Raw genomic sequence first — 20,284 nt, 5'->3', positions numbered from 1 at the left:
AATTCTTTGGCCAATTCCCAACAGGAATGTCAGTTGGAAGGCCACTCTTGTGCTTCAAAGACAATCTGAAGTGATGTGACATTCCCTTTTCTTTCTGGGAAAACAAAGCATCAGAAAGATATATATATATATATATATATATATATATATATATATATAGTTGACTATGGTAAACATTGCAAAAACAGATCTGACGAACTGTTTGGCAAAACTCAAGTAGGCTATCGTTGTTTTGATATAATAAACATGTGCAGGCATGTTTATGTGTAAATGTTAATAGCAGTCTAAAAAGGAGATCAGTACTGTGTACCTTTATGTTGCATAACTCAATGCTTTGCCAAATGCTGACCTATAAAATAAATAGAAAAAAAACTACTGGGTTCATCATCATCGTTTAACGTCCGTTTTCCGCGCTAGCATGGGTTGGACGGTTCGACCGGGGATCTGGGAAGCCAGAAGGCTGCACCAGGCTCCAGTCTGATCTGGCAGAGTTTCTACAGCTGGATGCCCTTCCTAATGCCAACCACTCCGCGAGTGTAGTGGGTGCTTTTTACGTGCCACCTGCACAGGTGCCAGGGGGGGGGGGGTCCGGCATCGGCCACGGTCGGTTGGAGCTTTTTACATGCCACCGGCACAGAAGCCAGCCAAGGCGGCGCTGGCAACGGCCACGTTCGGATGGTGCTTTTTATGTGCCACTGGCACAGAAGCCAGTAGGGGCGGCGCTGGCATTGAAGATTGGGTGCTGGGTTGATGATTGAAAATGGTGCTCCAGTATGGCCACAGCCCAATAAGTAAGAGCAGTTAAGGAATAAAATACAAGAATAAAATAATAACAAGTTCATGAATTAGGTTGATGGCCCAGCTTTATTATTATTCCCAGATCCAGTTTTGCACAGGAGTTGTGGAATTATTATTTCTCTTATAGCAGAGGCAGGTTTGAGGCATGGAATAGCTTACATGGATCTGCATTAAAGGTTTTTGCCTGAAAATAAACAGAGAAATGACACAGACATTGTCTTCATTCCGACTGATTGATTTGGATTTCTTCATTTCAAACAAAAGATAATTAAATGATTATTGAAGCACTAAGCTCGTTTTGGATAATGTAAATGCATAATAGAATAGACATATTCCAATAAACTAGTCAACTCAAACTTATCCTGAAGTCTTATATGGGTTTTACTTCAGAGTCCATATACCCATATAGTGTGTATCATCCTTAAATGTTTATTTTCCCTGATGGCAAGTTTGATAGGACCCAGTGATCCACAGGGGAGCATCATATTCCAGTGTCATTTTTGGCATGGTTTCTACAGTTGGACACCCTTTCTAATGCTAATCAAATTGCAGTGGGTAACGGGTGTTTTTTTCTTTTTCTGTAGAACCTGCACTAGCAGGGTTGGCAAGTAACTTGTGAGAAAAGAACAAGGAAGGAAAGGGGAAAGCTCCCTTAACTAAGTGTGTGGGGGTGAGTGCAGTTTTTGAGGTGGTGGTGTGGAGATTTTATTCCAGGGACAAGCAGAGATGTCTTGCTATGGAGTAGATACATGGCTATCCCACTTTTATATTATAAGGGTGGCTGGGAGTATCTAGAAAAAGGTAAGATGGAAGCAGTGGGGTACCAGAGCAAAACCTTCAGGAAGCAAGAGATGACATGGTGGGAATAGTAACTGATGGTTAGATGTGAGGATAGAGGTGGTGAAGAGGAGAGGTGGTGCAGCTTGATGGGAAATTGAGGTATGGGTAGGAGTAGAAAGAGAGAGATAGGAGTGGCTCAGGGATGATAGTTCAGGGAGTAAGAGAAGAAGAGCAAGGCACAGGAGTGTGGAGAGGGAGATTTAGAGGGATAAAAGGAATAGCTATAGAGAGTGAACACGTGGCAAACGAGTGCTAGGAAAGATAGCAGGTATGCAAGGTGTTAAGATGAGGCATGGCAAGAGGGGAGAAAAGGGACTATATATTGTGGGAGGGGATGGTTTCATATATATATATATATACATAAAATGTCCTGGGTATGGCTTTAAACTGCATCTAGTAATAGGCCCCTGGTTCAGGAGTTCCAGGTTGTCAATGGTCAGGATCAACCATTTCATTTAGTGAACTAAGTACTGTAGTTGTGGTGTGTGCAGATGAGACATTCAGGTATTAAAAAGCCAATGGTCTGGGCAAGTTAACCCAACCATAGAAATAATATATTTCTAAATCTCCGAGAGAGATTTATACAGTAGCAGCACGATAAAATGATAGCATGTTGTTAATTTAATGTGACAGTCACATGAAAGGGAAAGAGTGCTACAAGAAATGTGTCAAGTCCAACAGGAAACAGTGCTTCCTAGGGTTTAAATACCAGTAGCATTCTTCCCTTTCATGGGACTGTCACATTAAGTTGGCAACATACTATCACTTAACCCAACCAGATGATGATTTATATATATATACATTGAGAAACACGATTCTATGATTTCTTTTCTAAACGATCTGCACAGATGATTTGTTTATAGTGATTAAATGTTTGTGCTGAAATTTAGCTCACTTTCTCCATCAAATTAACATTACCTGTAAAGGTGTATGATGTGCCACACATCAGATGTTAAAGTGATCGTAGCAGAGCCGTGTGAAATGAAGCTCAAGGAACAACACACCACCCAGTCCAGGAACCACGATCTCACAATCCCCTAACTATTAGGACATGTATGGGTGTCACTAAATAAGAAAATCCACTTACCATATACCTATGGTTATACAATCTCTCAATGAACAGACATTAGATGGATACATAGTCTCTGGACAGTGCCCCAAAGAGGACCAAAATCCCTTTTTCTGACAGAGGAGAGATTACTAAGACATTTACTTACATTTGTCTAATGTATTTCATTATTCACCTCAACATTCTCTACAACACACACTATTTACATAGGTTTGCTCTTTTGTATATTTAAATAAATTTCATCAAAGTGATCCCTGTCAATCTAACATTTTACCAAATCAGCCCATAATTAAAGCATTTTTACTCAACTCAAAGGGATTACTTGCTTTTTCTTATCTATTACTAAATAATAAGTTTCTTTCCACATTCTTCTTTGATGATGTTTATATTGTTATCTCTCATTATTAACTCTGCAGTTTCTCAAGGTTATTGCTTAAATGATTAGAAATGTACTCAACTGTTCAGGTAAATGATTAGGTGTATATGGAAACCTACAATCCCATGTCAGGGAGAAACAGTTTCTATAATACGGCATAAGTTTTTTTTTTTTTGGGGTGTTCATACTTGATTAAGGTTTTAATTAGTATATTTTAGATGAATATTACATTGGTGTCCCATGTAGATGAATTAATGTAGGACTTCTGAAGATACCATCCATGACGGTTTTTCTTAACATGTGATATTTTAGCCCAGCTGTTGATTACCGAAATTATGACCTTCTGTTGCATATTTAATATTTCCTCTCAAATTTTGTGAACTTAGAAACTTAAATACTTGCCTTGTTCATAAAAATATACTGTAGTTATCTACTGTTTCAGATCATAAATGTAAGTAAGGTTGTCGGTGTATACCTTGGTGTCAAGGCACACCGACTTCAATCATAAGTACAGGGGTGGACTGAGACCTTAAGTTTTTGTTTGATCTTGAAGAAAGCATTGTACTTATGGCTTTTATGAGCCCTAATCAAACAGTAAGTCAACAACTACAGGAAGGAATTCTTGAGTATTGATGCTTTGGGAAGGCAGAATTGGCCATAGTGGTTTGTATGAAGGGTGTGAGATGATAAAAGAGGAATAAATCAGTCGAGCAACCTGGGTGGGTGCGGTACAAAAGCATTTTACTTTCAAAGAGGAGTGTAGAGAATCAAAATGTCTATTGGTCAAAGAGCCATGTTGGTGAGTAATTCTAAACTAATCGAGTGGACCATCTAATGTTTGTGAAAAGTAAAATAATCAAAAAACATTACACAACTATTGATTCAGAAGGATCCAGTGGCTCTCAACCATCTTCCACCTATGGAACCCCTTTGGTTCCTAGTTTAATCAGATGGACCCTCATAGCCATTTGGTATGTTAAAAATCCTATTAGATTTTTATAATCAAGTATTATTAGGAATTGTAATAATGAAAAAAAAAAATTAATATATTTCATTCATTGTAGAAGTATATCCAATTTATTGCTCATAAATTTTAACAGCAGAATCTGGTTGAGAACCACTATAAGCAAATAAAAAATATTTGAAGCTTCTCTCAATTATTGTTTTTTATCTGACAAGTCTCTACTCGCCAAGTAGAAAACACAAGCTGAAAGGAAATTCTGAAGGATTTGGTAAAGTTTGTTTCTGAGTGTTGATTAGAAAGAGTAGAGATAATGAAGGATTTGAATGGATTTAGATAAGAAAATTGCACACTGTCAACTAACTCAAAGCTATGGTTATTGCGGGATCTGTATGGAATATTGTCTAACTGAAGAGGGTTGGGGGTTGCTCCTTTAATACACACTGACTAGAATGTATTTTTGTGTAGTTGGAGAACTGCGCCTAATTAGTGTGCAGTAATTCTGTATAAGACATATCTAAGCTTTCTGAGAAGTTAGCAGCTGTTCAAAGTTAATATCTGAGTGTCAGTACCATTGAAGTTGTCAAGTTCAAATTATAGAATATTTTGGATGTCTCTATCAAAAAAGTTTAACGAGATATGGCAGCTTTTTAGGTTGTGCAGATAAAGTCAGAAGTAAAAGATAGAGAATTAATTCTAGTAACACAGGAGTGTGACTGGAATAAAAGTAGAGTGGGGAAAATGCAATGAGCTTTAAACCTTTAGCATTGAAATCAGCCATCTCAGGTACAGATATTCTATGTTTTATGTTCAAATTAGTTAAGTACAGCCTCTCAATGTCATTCTAAAAAATAATAGCATCATTGAAATCTTGAAGCTACGGGATAATGCGTGATTAATTTAAAATAGTGTGAATGAATAAGCAATACATTTGACAGAATAATCTAAATACTGAAGAGTTAAGACATTCTGCAACTCAGAAAGAGCTATGCCAGCTTATGTTTAGAAAGATCTTGTCAGAAATCTTCTGACTGAATAACAATGGTAATGAGGAAATTTTCATTCAATATCAAATCAAAGGTATTTTTCTTCTTCTTGACAACAGCAAAGACTTTGTTTTAATCAAGGGTCTCAATGTAAGAGATCTAAGTAACATGATGTAGAAATTCCCTTAAGATCTGTCAAGTGATTATTATCATTTACTTTTAAAGTAAAATAATAGCAGTGGATTAGCATTAAGAAGAGCTGAGATTTCCTGCTTTATGAGCCGAGTTCATTTTGCTCAAGAGTCTAAATTATTAGGGATATACAGTGTCTATCCAATTAGTTGTAACCCTCCATAAACTCGTGGTCATTTACTCACATAAAATAGTGATATTGCCAAGGGTGGTAACTCTGGTATGCATAGCAGATATGGCTACAGTATACTGAAACAGCCTTAACCTCCTCTTTTCATCTTCAAACCACCATAATCTCTAAATCCATTACATTGGATCATTCAGTTACTGCTGTTATTCATCACCCAAACCTTCTCTCAACTCTAACTAAATTGAATATCAACAGTATTGGTCTCACTGTTGTGGTGTTCAAATGAAGACAGCACAAGGCGTCTGAGTCTTATGAAAGAGATAGTCCAAGAGACACCAGAAAGCCGGGTAATCAACATTCCAGCCAAATGTGGTCAGAATGAAAGACAGTGATAGTTACAATTGCATCATCAATTTTAACTCGAGTCTAGACTGAAACCATTATGAAAAAAAAAAAAAAAAAAAAAGGGAGAGAGACCTTATTGCGTGTAGGAAGAATTTCTGTAAAATAAGTGATAAATGCATGAGAAAGCTGAAGTATTTACATTTCAAATGCAATCTATTGCATGTCTTTGACTAGAGCTTTTGGCTCAACCAGGAAGTGGGCTGCATGTTGGCAGTATACTCTGCCAAATCAGAACATATAAGAACAAAAAAAAAAAAAAAGATAGGAAAATATGCAAGAGTCTAAATACAACATTAAAAGACAAGTTATAGAGGGATTTACAATGTTAAGAGGACGTGAGAAAAGGAATTGTTTTTAATAGCAAAACAATATCTCAAGATGAATTAGTTCTTGCAATGAAATGTACACAAAGAAAAAAATAGAATGAGGGTATGTTTTTTGAGGTTATTGAATGAGGATTATTTCTCTTACAAAGCTAAAAAGCTACATTAATTCAACTAAGTTCTGTGGACCTTAATAACTGCTTCAAATACATTGAAACTAATCAAATGATTAAGAGGATATTATTTCCCAACAAGTAACCCACTTTTTAAGAATTGTAAGTATCCATGGGGCAGGTGTTAATTTTCAGTTAGTTTCTGTATTAATATATAGACAAATCTCCCTCCCAGATAAGACACTTATCTATTGCAAGTAGCTTTTTATGCATGAGAAACTGAACTCAGTATTGCAAACTAATAAATCAAACATCAGTTTAAGAGCTCAGGTTATTTACATTGATAAGTTATATGTCTTCTAACGAAACATCTTTAGAGTTAGACAAACCCCTACAAAGTTGCTAAAAATAGCAGCCAAATTCACTCAAGTCATACATTGCTGTTTTTTAAAAAAGGGACACATTGGACAAGGTAGTCTGTGATATACAAGAACATGGAGGATGGCTAAGGAGGGAACATTTTTGATCATGTTATATATAAATATGACATGGATATTATTGAGAAAGGAAAACTGATAAAAATCCAGGCATTTGCTAGATTTGCTCCAATATACTTTTCACTCGTGCCATTATATCTGTAGACCTTTAACCAATGTTATTACTCAGATAATGAAGAATATAAAATTCAGAGAAATAATAAGACCAATTCCCTAATCAGGAAAAAAACAACCCCATTATCTTCATAAAATAACAAAGAACCAAACTAAGCAATGTCTTTTTTATTTTTTCATCTCAGCTGTTTGCATCTCCAAGTGAAATCAAGTATAATTGTAATATTTTATGTAAATAAAAGTAATAACTGTTTCTGATTTAGACAAAAGGCCAACAATTTTGAAAAAGAGCTGGGGAGAGGGTGGTCAGTCAAATATCATCAACCCCGGTACGTAATATTTTGTTTTATCTACCCCAGACGGATGGAAAGACAAAGTTGAAATATGAACCTGAATTTAGCTCTGACTTCAGCTTTAGATGTAGGTTTGTGCATTGAGAATAGCCACAAAAAACATGCAAATCTATGAATGCTCTTCAAGAAGAAAATTCAGTACCTTGTTGGGTATGAAAGGCATTGTTTATGAGATAATTTTCTGCAACATGTTTGTAACACTTGCCTATATACTTTATGCTTTAAAAGACTATCACTGACAGCCATTTATGAAATTTCTATAAAAGGACACATTGACAAAGGTAATTATGAATAATTCATCTCCTAATAACTTATGCATAACCTAAGGGTTATCCTTTTAACAGACATACCTCATCGACAGAATCTTTCAAAAACAGGTTGGCATGCTCATTCATGTAGATTTCTGTGGAACTAGAATTAAAGTTAAAAGACCAGCCATAGAAAAAAAACGTTTTCATCTCCTACCTGATTGTTGTACAGGAATTATACTCAGTGCTTTTTTTTTATGTAGTAAACTTTTACCTGCTTAAAGTGTAATTTTTGGTGGTCCCCAGTCACACATGGAGGTTTGATATTTGGTTGCCAATAATAATAATTATTATTATTTCTACTACAGGCACAAGGCCTGAAATTTTGAGGGGTGGGACTAGCTCATAAAGGTAACATCAATTTTTTAATAATAAAACAATTTGTCCAGTTTTTTTTCTAATTAGTTGCTAGATTTTAAACTTTTGTAATTACAAAATCCTATAAATTTTAATCCAGCAGAGTTCTTCCAGCCAAAAATGAGTAAAATGCTGAAAAGAAAACATTATCAAGTTCTAGTGTGTACAGGTACATGTTGGCTGTAACACTAAAAGGATGCTGGTACTTCACTTTTTTAGGTTTAAATTCACCTACTTAGATAACATAGGTATTTAGTACCATTACATTAGTATTTATCGTTTCAGATCATCAACTGTTTTAGCTTAAATGTCTTATAAATGACATTGAGTATTTCAAATGATTACAAAGAATCTTTTAATCTTTTTCATGAAAATAAATGTACACCTATTTAGATGAAATAACCATATATGGTAATGCCAAAAAGAAACAGTTTTATCTAAATTCTTAAAAGTTGCTTGTAAATCCAAAATGACAATGTAAATTTTCATCTAAATCTACCTGTATTCTAGGCTGCCAAAAATATGGCACCATTTTAATTTTTTTTATTTTTAGGCAAATGATTAGTGACAGATCTGAAATCTGTAGCTCATATTATTGAAACATAACATAAAAAATAAAATACTAAATATTAGATAATGCCACTCTGCTAATTTTTACATTGTCCAGGATTCTTTAACGCTGCTACAGATATACTATTTACATGGCATTTCTTTACAGAAGTAACCTTTTAGGGCTCCACAAATCCCTCTGCTATCTGTGATACAATATTGTTGCATTTTGATCAAGTACAAAATCTTCCATATTCAAGGCACAACATTAAATGCATCATATCCAGATGTTACATTCACCAACATGTTAAAATCCTAATATTACATCAGTTCATCCGATCTGTGTCCCTTTCACCACAAAGGCGTTGGTTTTAAAGGTCTGGTACCTTCATTGTCTTACACTAAATATCTTGATTGTTATCAATGAATATTCTCATTGTTCTCAAAATTCCTTCAATAAATGTCATCTCATGCTTGAGCATAATACTTATGTTTTGTCTTCAACTGAATATGTCCATTATTCCAACCAAAGAATTCATGTCTTCTGAATTTGAGTCTTTCTTGCATGATAGTGGTACTCAAACAAGTAGTTCAACCCCGGGAAACAGACAATGTGAAAACCATGACATAAATATCTACCTAACTTGGTACAGGAATCTGTTCTACCTGACAACTTGCATTTGGCGCACTCTTTGTATGTATTTAAATACTTGATTATATGAATGTTTCTTTCCTTTTTCTCGCAAAAAATGTTACAGTAAGAAGCATGCCAACCTAGCTTTCTTCACTCGGAAAGGTTTTGCTCAGGAAATACATTTAAGCAAAGGCATTTAGTCCAAGAAGTCAAGCTATTGGAATCAAATACTTTATATGCGCACGTTCAATTTCTCTGAGATTAAGCTATGTCAGGAGTTAACCAAAATATAGCTGAGGTCAGGTATAATACTCTTTTACTTGTTTCAGTCATTCGACTGCGGCCATGCTGGAGCACCGCCTTTAGTATAATGAATGAGATCCAAAAGCAAATGCAAGCAAGATGACAATATATAACTTTCGAGCATGAATTGTGACCAGATTTCTAATAAAAAGTACAGCCTGCATAGTTCAGTTAACTTTGAAAGTAATCAACAATTTGCTGGGATAAAGTCATGTATCATAGAAGTAGAAGCAGTCAGAGACAGGCGGATGTCAGAATGGTTAATATAAAAATAGAAAGGAAATAGTCTAACACACTAATCATACTGCTTTGAGGTAAAATAAAGAACCTACCTTAACAATAAAGTTGTATAGTTTATTACAGAACAAGAACTAACTTGCATATAATAATGACAGCTCATAACAAAACAAGTTAACCAAAAATACAAAGTTAGAGTTCAAATAAGGCTTAATGTCAGTATGCAAAAGTAGAATTGATCAAAATCAAATGATTAGCCTTGTTCAGAACAGTTCTAACCAGTGAAGCAGTATCAGTTGTCAGAATCAGCCTGGAAAAAGACATATAGCAAGAGACAATAAAAATAGTACTTGATAAGCAAAATGAAAATGTTATTGCAATTAAGTATTCACTTCCAACTGAAACAATAATAACAATAAAAATAAAAAAAAGATGGCTTTGAAATTTCCCTTATCACAAATAACAACCGACATATTTATGGGATATTTTAAGGATATACAACTGATGAAAGCATCACTTAAACCACAACCTCGCTTATATATATGTTAGCAAACAATTAACTCCATTATAAACAGCAGACCACCCTAATCCTTTTATACTCAACACACATTCAATAGTAATACCATACTCAGTAGAAAATGCTTTGGATAAAATTTACCAACGAGATGGGTGGATTGAAGAATTACATATAAAATATACTAAACCATTTGTAAAAACAGTTATTTGAAGGTAACATAACGATTTTTACAGATCAAACCTGAAAAACATCAGTTCACAAGAGAATGAAAGAAACAGTAAGAAATGGAATGACATGTATGAGGAATTCATTACAGGTAAATAACTACACTAGAAACTTAAAAAGAGAAAATAAGAAGAAAAAGGAAAAATCAGAGGTAGTATGTATAGTGGAGAGGAAAAAAAATCTCAGTAACTCAGTTCAATGTAGTTGCACATTGGACTGAATATCACTGAAATTGATGGTTGTGTTGTGAAAATGTGGATAAAAGCATTAAAACCTATTAGCAATTTATTTTTATAAGTTTAATCCTAGTCCAAGTATAAAATAAATGAAGAAATACAACATCAGAGGAATACGCTAACTGGAGAAAAGAGAGAAAGGAACCAATGAAACTATCAGGGAAGTCAATATTTATCACAGAAATATGCAAGATGTTGATGCTTCAGAAAAATGTCCAAGTACTTAATTTATTTTGGAAGACATGCTACCTCAAAAGAATTTCATTTTCTCTCAAGAATAAAATTGAAAATAAATTAATCAAAGATAAAGGTAAAACGTTTTAACATTTGGATTCTAAATTCTGTATAAAACTTTGTGTTAGGTTAAAATTTAAATTAAGTTTTTAATTCTTAAAACTGAAAATAGTAACCTTGATTTGAGATAACTTCTAATACATTGTGAAAATAACGTTTTATGAAACCGTAAACATACCAAAACAACATGCATGTAACTGCATCAATTTAAAAATACTTCTTCTTTGCATGAGGAGTTAGTAAATTTTCAAATAAAAAAATTCTTAGTTTTCTGAATTAAACCAGCTTTCTTTAAAACAAAATTCATTTAAAAAAAAAAAAAAAACCAAACTAAAATTTCTTTAAATATAAAAATAAACACGAAACAAAGAAATTGTCTTTTGTTTTTTTTTAAATCTTGATATAACACCTAATGACATATTTATGTAGAATCACTTTCAAAATCTGTTCTTTTTAAAACAAAAAGAATTTTTAACAGATTTTTAACTAGGCTTGAAATCAAGAAAGAAAATCATGAAAAACCAAAGTTTATCAAAAATTAAATTTAAGCACTATGTATTTCATGAAAAGGATATAAAGACACATATATCTAAGGCATACATAACATCTGTATAATTGAAAAGGGTTGTTGTAATGAATCTTATTTTGAAGCAGCTTTAACAATATTTTTGCTAATATTTACAATTAAAAGATCTTTTATAGCAAATAATTATTGAGATTAACATTAAAACGATGTTGGGATCATTTCACAGTACTATGATGATGATGAGCAACATACCATGATGAATGTGTGACAGAAACTGAGATGGCTCTACCTAAATATTAGCAATAAATAATGATTAAAATATGGCAATAGCAGAAAACAAAAAACTTATTGCATTATATTTAATTGTATATTACTAAACTATAATCTCCTAAAATATATATAACACCCAGAACATATTGAGATGTCGGTTACATAAAACGTTTAATCAAGTTAGTTAAACTTGCCATTACAATAGGTTTTTCATAACATGTATATTAGAGCTAGTGCAATAAAGAAAAATATCACTGATAGATACTGAGAATTATATAAACATATATACTTATATACATACAATAAAAATGATTTAAAATTTTATTTCTTGGTCACAGACAATGATAATAGAGTGAAAGGGTAAAGTGCTGTTAATAGCACAAAACCGTTATCAAAATATCCTCAGTTACAACAACCAGTGGACTGAGATTCTTTCTTCTTGTTCAAGTCAACTGTATTTCCATGGGAGGGCTTTACTTCAGCACATTTATCTTCAAGGTCTTTTAATCGCTTCACAGCAGCTGTGAATGCAACTTCAACATTAGTGGAATCTTTTGCACTGGTCTCAAAGTATGGAACGTGCCCATTTTTCTCACACCATTCACTGGCAGTATTATAAGAAACCAGTCTTTGTCCAACGTCTATTTTGTTGCCAATAACTACAAAAGGAAATGTGCTTTCATCATCAATATCAGCATAATAGAGAAATTCTTTCTTCCACATTGAAACATTTTCAAAACTTTTTACATCATCAACAGCATATGTCAGCAGACAACAATCAGCACCACGATAAAATGGTGTCCGTAAGCTTTTAAATCTTTCTTGACCAGCAGTATCCCAAATTTGCATGGTGTAACTTTCAGAACCAATTGAGATCTCTTTATTTAGAAATTCTACGCCAATGGTATGGAATGACTGAGTATCAAATTTGTTGCTTACAAAACGGTTCATCAAGGAACTTTTACCAACACCTCCATCTCCAAGCAAAACTACTTTCAATAGTTTTGATTTAGATCCCATCTGAAAATGTAAAACAAAAATATGCATTAACCTATTGAAAGAGAGCAACTTGCTTCACTCACCAAAATGTAGGGAGGAAAAAAAGAATTCAGTTAATTGTTAATTTTGACAATTTAACAGCATGAAAATACAAAATAGGCAGTTCCCTCACCCCTACAAAAGTTAAATTTTTGAATATAAACTGAAACAAAACAAAGCAAACAAGATTACCTTACATGAAAGAGTTTTCTTGCAACTCAATAATAACTACAAAATAATTGCCAAGACTACCCATCCCAGTGATGTTGCTCATCCACAAAATTTTTCATGTTTTCCTCATCCATAAAACACCTAACCAAGGCTCCTTTCTACCTCACCTCTTGTTCTCAATGCATACTTACTTGACTCTCTTCCTACATCTCTAAAGTCTCTCTAGACCTACCTTCCATCGTCCATTCATCATGGTTGATCTGAATTTTAGTAATTCACAGAAATATGGGAGTTTTTAGAGTTGAATGGATTAATATGTATTATCTACATCTGAAAGAGAGTTGGTTTAATCATTTCATTATCATTGAGGGTTTGTTGTCATTCACATTTACATGTTCCAAACAGATCAACCCACCACCATGAACTATACTAATATGGTAAGTTTTAGTCCAGTTCTGATCATTTTATTTTGGGATGATTTAATTGGTTTGTTGCTTTTCCTATCACCACCCATTGTGCGGCATGGACTACATGCATTTTATCGTGTTACTGGCACTAGAAAGATTCTCACTACACTATGCCAGTTTCCAGAACTACTACTCTCCTGGATGGGTCATCTATACTGCAGTTTGCTTGTGGGTTCCATAGTTCTTTCATACTGATCTTGTAGTTATAATCATCTTCCCCCTGCAGGGTTTCTGATCTTCTAATTGGATCACTCTCACTATGGCTCATATCTCATCAACAAATACTAACAGGGCTCACAAATTTGAAGTAAGAAGAGGAAAGGAACTTATTGTAGATTGGTTTTGTTTGGAGAGTACAGTTTGTTAGAAGTGGTTGAAGGAAAGGTTTACAGTAAAATGGTGAATTTGTTTGACCGAGGAGCAACCCCTCATAATGCTTTTAAGGACTCATAGTAAAGTGATAAGAAAAGGAACAGAGCCACCAGTAGGCTGGTTGGTTTGTTTGGAGTGGAGGAGAGAAAGAGAGAGAGAGAGAGTGGTGAATTAGTGTAACTGGAATAATGCTAATTGGTTGTATTTGTTTTGGTAAAAGAAAGTAAGAGTCTGATTTAATTGAACAATCATGTTTACCAAAGCAGGGATCAATAATAAATGTATATAATGCTTCATCAGTAGAGATAAGAGTATGAGAGTGGAAGGACAAAAATTCTGTCAATGACTATTTATTTATAAAGAAGAATGTTCTAGAAATTTAGAAGAATGCCTTAAAACATTTGAGTATATCAAAACTTCTACCATTTAGAGAAGTGCACAATCTTAGTGATAAAAAAAAGGCTTTTAATTTAGGTACAAAACGAGCAATTCTGAGGAGACAGGGCTTAGCCAATTCTATCAACCCCCAGTGCTTGATTAGTATTTCATTTGATTAACCTTGAAGGAATGAAAGGCAATCTCAACCTTGGTGTGATTTGAACACAGAATGTAAAAAGCTACAACAAATGCTGCAAGGGATTCCTTTCTGATGCTCAAACATTTCTGCCAACCCAAAGCAATAACAGTAACAACAACAATAATTCTAATTTTGGCACAAGGCCAGCAATTTTAGAGGAGTGGGTAAGTTGATTACATCAATCCTAGTGCAGAACTGGTACTTATTTTACTGACTCTCAAAGGATGGAAGGTGAAGTTGACCTTGGCAGAATTTGAACTCAGAACATAAAGAGTCAGAAGAAATGCTATTTTCTCCAACATGCTAACGATTCCACCAACTTGCTGCCTTAATATAACTGATAATAACACTTCCTTTTTTTTTAACCATAGTGATTGGAAAAAAATAATGACTATAGAGGATAATGCTGTATGGAATTACATAGAAGAAAAAAAGAGTTAAACAAGTGAAATAACAAAAACAATAAAAACCAAAAATTTAAACAAAGAAACTTCCTTAAAAGAAAGGAAACTAGTCACCAAGACCATTAAGGCAAGAACCCAGTCCCAGTTGTCTCTGATCATTCACATGATCAAAGAAGGGTCCTTCATTGAAACGATGCTTGAAACTCCCATTCAACATTTCAACAAATTTTTTGCGGGGGGGGGGGGGGCAGTGTCTCCCTCTCAACTGTTACCTTTCTTTTCCAAATGAAACTTGAAAAAGTTGATGAGGGTCTTAGCCTTTTCAATCTCCACAACACAAACTCTTTAGCCAAAACTGCCACAGAGATGCTTGCTCTTCCTGACTAAAAAAAGAAAAGGCAGTGAAACAATTTCCAGAATAGACTTGACTGAAAGCTGAATTCATCCTACATGCAACAGCAGCTATTTGACATAATTCTACAATCCGGCAATGCTAGGGCAATGGACAAGTACATGTAGAATAGTTTTGTTGACCTACACACATCTTAAACAGGCCCAGTTAACAGCACTTGTGTAGAATTTATCTTAAATTGGAAATGCTCTCCCTTAGTACTGCCAGGCCAGGGATTTCTGGAAGTTAACTATGGGCCTCCGGTGAAAAGTTTCATCAATACCTACACAATATCCGGATACTATCTGTAGCAAACAATGTAGTTTGTCCATGACTACATTAGTCAGTTTGACAATTCTAATCAATACCCATTGGAAATATCTGAACAGGTTTGTGAGGCTTTTCTCCCCATTCTCCAATCAGCAAGTCCCACCTAGCCACATCAATGCAACCATGATGTCATTTCAACTTCTAACTAGCACTAAAAAGCAGGCCATTCCAGGAAAGACTAGTCATCAAAAGATGGGTGGGTGGTATGGCCTGCACTATTATCTTGTCCAGTACCACCTTAATCTCTGGGTTCAGGAAGAGTCCGTATTGTGGGATCGATATTTTCTGAAGCAACACAGTAAAATCTACATTCCAATCCTGCTCAGCTTAGAGACCTGTATATTTCATAGATATTGAAGATGAGCAAAAAGGCATGTACCTCAGAAATTTTGGTTTTGCTGATGGCCAACCCCATCTATGTCTAGTGATTTGAGGTTTTTGAGCCTCTGCTTCCAAGACAACCCTAAACCACATGCATTCACACTATTTTGAGTAAATTTTTGTAAATCTTTTTGCAGTTCTCATTGAAGAACTGCACTTTTACAAATCTATATTCACCCATATTTCTCACAAGCTCCATTCAACTAAGGTATGAGCGGCCATTTCACACATCGGTTTCTGAGCAACACACATTTGTAAACTATTGTTCATCTGGCAATTTTCTCTATTAGGCTTTTGGGGTTACCTGTAACATTCCTCTTTACAGATTTTTTTTACAAGTTGTTCAGCAATTTTTAAATTGGTGTGTCTGCAATAGAAACCGGGATGATATTTGTTGCTGCTTTTGTGAAGGGTTTCACGTTTGTGGTACAACACTGCTACTACTTTGTGCAGTTACAGTAGTAAATAATAATAGTAGTATTAGTAGTGTCAATGTAAGAGTCAGTAGCAGTCATAATGGTGCTGATAGTGAAAAGGGTGCTTTGCTTGTTATCACATTCTTTGTTATTTTTGTTGTTGTTGTTGCTGCTGCTGTCACTGCTAACACAGCAGTGGCAATGATGGTAGCACTGGTGATAGTAGTACTTTTGATCTTCATTTTCTTCTTCTTCTTCCTTTTTTTGCTATAGCCGCTGCCATCGTCAGTGTTTTTTGCAGTCAGCACTATGACTTGATGTGACGAAATTTGATATGTAGTTGTCTATTTTTCTCTTTGTTTGGAATGTTGTTGCTGTTCCTGTTCATTGCAGTAGTAAAGGTGGTATTGCTTTCCAGACATTTTACACTATACATGGAGGAAGAGGTGGAGGAGAAAAATCTCTGTTCATTTAATCAATTGAAAGGAAGAGATTCCGAAGTAGGTTTTGGCCTCTTTTTGAATTATCTACTTCTTCCTCTAGCTGAGTGGCTTTTAAGCACATTACCTTCTTTTAAATTTCTGAAATTTTTTTTAAAGAAGGAGGGGGAAAAAACCTTTAAATTTTCTACCCCACAGGAACAAAAGAGCTAACAGCCCTTTGGAATCTTGGTTAGATTAAAAGATAAATAACATATCAACAATGAAAACTTATCTAGACATATGAATAAACAAAGAAACTTGAGAGCACTTAAGTACAAATTAATACAATCAAAAATAATAATAACCATAATAACAATGAACAAAAATAATAATAACAATGATTTTTTTTTTTCTGGTTTTAGTACAAGGCCAGTAATTTTGAGGGGAGGGGGAAGCTGATTACATTACCCCCTAGTACTGAACTGGTACTAAGTTTATCAACTTAAAAAGGTTGAAAAGAAAAGCCAACCTCAACAGCATTTGAACTCAGAACAGAAAGAGCAAGAAGAAATGCCACTCAGCATTCTGCCTGATGCACCAACAACAACAACAACAATAAACAATAATAATAATAATAATAATAATACTGATTTGCTTAGCTCCATTTTTCTCTGAATTGGTGAAACCACAACAGTACTCTGTTCCTGTCACTGCTGACACTAGAAGGTTCAAAAGATGTTTGTTTGAAACGGGATACAAAGAACAGGGAGCATGTTGGCAATCTATCAATAAATATTTATATCTAAAGAGAAAAAGGATCTTTTAAGAACTGAGAATCTATTTTAAGGAGTTTAGTTTCTATAGAATATTACAAAATGAAACATACACACAAGATAAGAAAGGACTAATGAACCTGAGCTTGATCTTTGGTCAGCACTCCTGTAAACACCAGTTAATAGAGTGTATACAAATAGAGGGTAAATATGTATACGTATATACTACATATATGTGTATTTAAGTGGAGGCGCAATGGCCCAGTGGTTAGGGCAGTCGACTCACAGTCGTAGGATCACAGTTTCGATTCCCAGACCGGGCAGTGTGTTTACTGAGCGAAAACGCCTAAAGCTCCATGAGGCTCCAGCAGGGTGTGGTGGCAAACCCTGCTGTACTCTTTCTTCCTGTTTCAGTTGTACCTGGTCCAGCTTTGTCACACTATGTTAAGAGTACACGTGTCTGTGGAGTGCTAAGCCACTTGCATGTTAATCTCACGAGCAGGCTGTTCCATCGATCGGATCAACTGGAACCCTTGTCATTGTAATAGAAGGAGTGCTACAATGTGTATTTATATGCTTGTGTGGATGTGTGTGTATATAATATATATGAGTAGAAGATCGATCAAACCAAGTGAAATTGTAGCCGTGGCAGATACTGGTGCCAGTGGTACATTAAAAAAAGGCACCTGTTACACTCTCGGCGTGCTTGGCATTAGCAATGGCATCCAGCTGTAGAAAACTATGCCAAACCAGACTGGAGTCTGGTGCAGCCCCTCAGCTTGTCAGCCCTAGTCAAACCGTCGAACCCATCCCAGCATGGACAACAGACATTAAATGATGATGATGATGCTATATATATATATATATATATATAGAGAGAGAGAGAGAGACAGACAGACAGACAGAGATAGGTAGATATGTATAAGGAAATGGAATTCATGAGATTTGTTATTCACTACTATTGTTATGATTCATCATGCACCGGTGCATCACAGGTGACATACTGTACAAACAGTTGTGGTGCATTGTAGATGCGGATGCATTTCATCAGGTGACTTATCCACAGGTACTTTGTTCTTTAATCTCCATTTCGCTTATTTCTATTTGAATACATTTTGGTAGTTGTAGTGTATTAGTTGTCTACATGAGGAACTGGGTTACAATGTAGAATTCATTTCATAAGCAATGGCCTACAGAGAATAAAATGATACAGTGTAAACGGATAATGAATCATAAAAGAACCATTACACATCAGAATGCAACGAAAACAATCAGACATTCAAATTGACCTAAACTGACCTTTTTTTCACATTTCCATGAAACAAATGATTTGTTTTGTAAAAATGTAAAGGTCAGCTTAGGTCAATTTGAATGTCTGATTGTTTTTGATGCATTCTGATGTGTAATGGTTCTCTTACAGTTTTACTTAATAACATTTCATTATCAGTATACAACATATAATTTAATTCATTTATTAATTATATTTTGACTTTTTGATTTATTATATGTCACCTTATTGCTTATATGAGTACCTCATGAGACACATCTGTGCCTTCGATGCACAACAACTGTTTGTATAGCATCTCACTTGGGAGGCACCGGTGTACGATGGGTCAAAACAGGAGTAGTTAATAATAAAGATTCTCATGAATTTCATTTGCTTTGTCTCATATATTTTGTAAACTCTATGGACACAAAGCAATTCCTGAAGTAAATCCAGTGGCATATACCTCCATACTGTTGCTGACACCAGGTAGCCAAATACTGTGGATGGGCTTTAAACAGCAAACTAAAAGGTGTCTATCTGAATATAAAATTATTATTATGTGTGTGTATACATGTATGTATACATATATATGCATGTGTGTGTGTAAGTATGGCTGCAATCTAATGACTGAAACAAAAGTTAATACACACACACTCCTATCTATACATTCAGACTTGATACATAAATAGAACTGGGTCGCACAAGAAGATTCTTCCTGCAAAACAAATAAAAGAACAGATTATCTGATTCTGATTAGTAATTACCATCTTAATGTCAACTCATTTTTGAGTAGGCATTGTTTTGTTTGCCCAATGAAATTCTACAGACACTACTAGAGAACATACCTGTATGCAAATAACTAGAACCGGTCAATCTTACTCAGAGTACATTTTTGTTGGAGCTTGATGCAGTTCTTGGTCACATCAGATCATGAGAAACCATCCAAGCCATGCCAGCATGGAACATGGATGTTATATGATGATGAGACTAGAAGCTGCTTCCTCTCTGTAGGACAAAAATAAATAGACACACTTGATCAGTGAAAAAGATGATTTACAGATACTTTGAAACCCGCAGCATCTGTGATTATAAATTTTCACTTATGCCTATAATTATCAGTACATCTGACTATGTAATAAAATGCTGAAGTGTCAAAAATCAGGTTGAGGTCTTTGGATAAAAAGTGATTAGCAGAAAGTTTTAGTTTTAGGACACATCTCAAGGATGTTCTGTGATGCATCAGCAGTGATGTTAGTGTTGGCCCAGCTGGGATTGACCAAATTCCAACTTGCATCCCAGTGCCTCTTTATCCACAGTTACCTAGTGGCCTTTTCTGCAGCTTCAGTGATGTATAGATTGCAAAATTGATGAGTAAGTAAAATTACAAAAACAGGCAAGATTTTTGTAAATAGCTACTGACATACAAATTCTAGAGATGTATTCTCGTCTCTTTGTTCTTTATGGGAAAAATTAAAATAAAAAAAGAACACTACACACACACCAACAGAAAGTCATATTTTATATATATAGATGCCAGCGCCGCCTCGACTGGCTTCCGTGCCGGTGGCACGTAAAATACACCAATCCGACCGTGGCCATTGCCAGCCTCGCCTGGCACCCGTGCAGGTGGCACGTAAAAAGCACCCACTACACTCACGGAGT

General features: G+C 34.9%; 1 protein-coding gene across 6 annotated transcripts in view; it reads right to left on the bottom strand.

Annotated features, from left to right (window-relative positions):
• Positions 1-843: 843 nt before the first annotated feature.
• The window catches only part of LOC115222467 (ras-related protein Rab-9A), a 37,686-nt gene continuing 18,245 nt past the window's right edge, over positions 844-20,284 (bottom strand). For 4 of the 6 annotated variants that reach the window (XM_036511675.1, XM_029792675.2, XM_029792676.2 and 1 more), the window contains 2 exons: positions 11,915-12,633; positions 844-982 (listed from right to left, as the gene is read on the bottom strand). In XM_036511675.1, coding sequence (XP_036367568.1) covers positions 12,016-12,633 — 618 coding nt within the window. In that variant the 3' untranslated portion in view covers positions 844-982; positions 11,915-12,015. Of the gene's footprint in view, positions 983-10,995; positions 12,634-17,229; positions 17,263-20,284 lie in introns of those variants that run through there. The other 2 variants (XM_029792673.2, XM_036511676.1) reach the window with 2 other exon arrangements.

This window comes from Octopus sinensis, linkage group LG20, assembly GCF_006345805.1.
Source record: "Octopus sinensis linkage group LG20, ASM634580v1, whole genome shotgun sequence".
Lineage (NCBI taxonomy): Eukaryota > Metazoa > Mollusca > Cephalopoda > Octopoda > Octopodidae > Octopus > Octopus sinensis.
The sequence above is the reverse complement of the archived record's forward strand: the minus strand, read 5'-3'. Positions and strand labels throughout refer to the sequence as shown.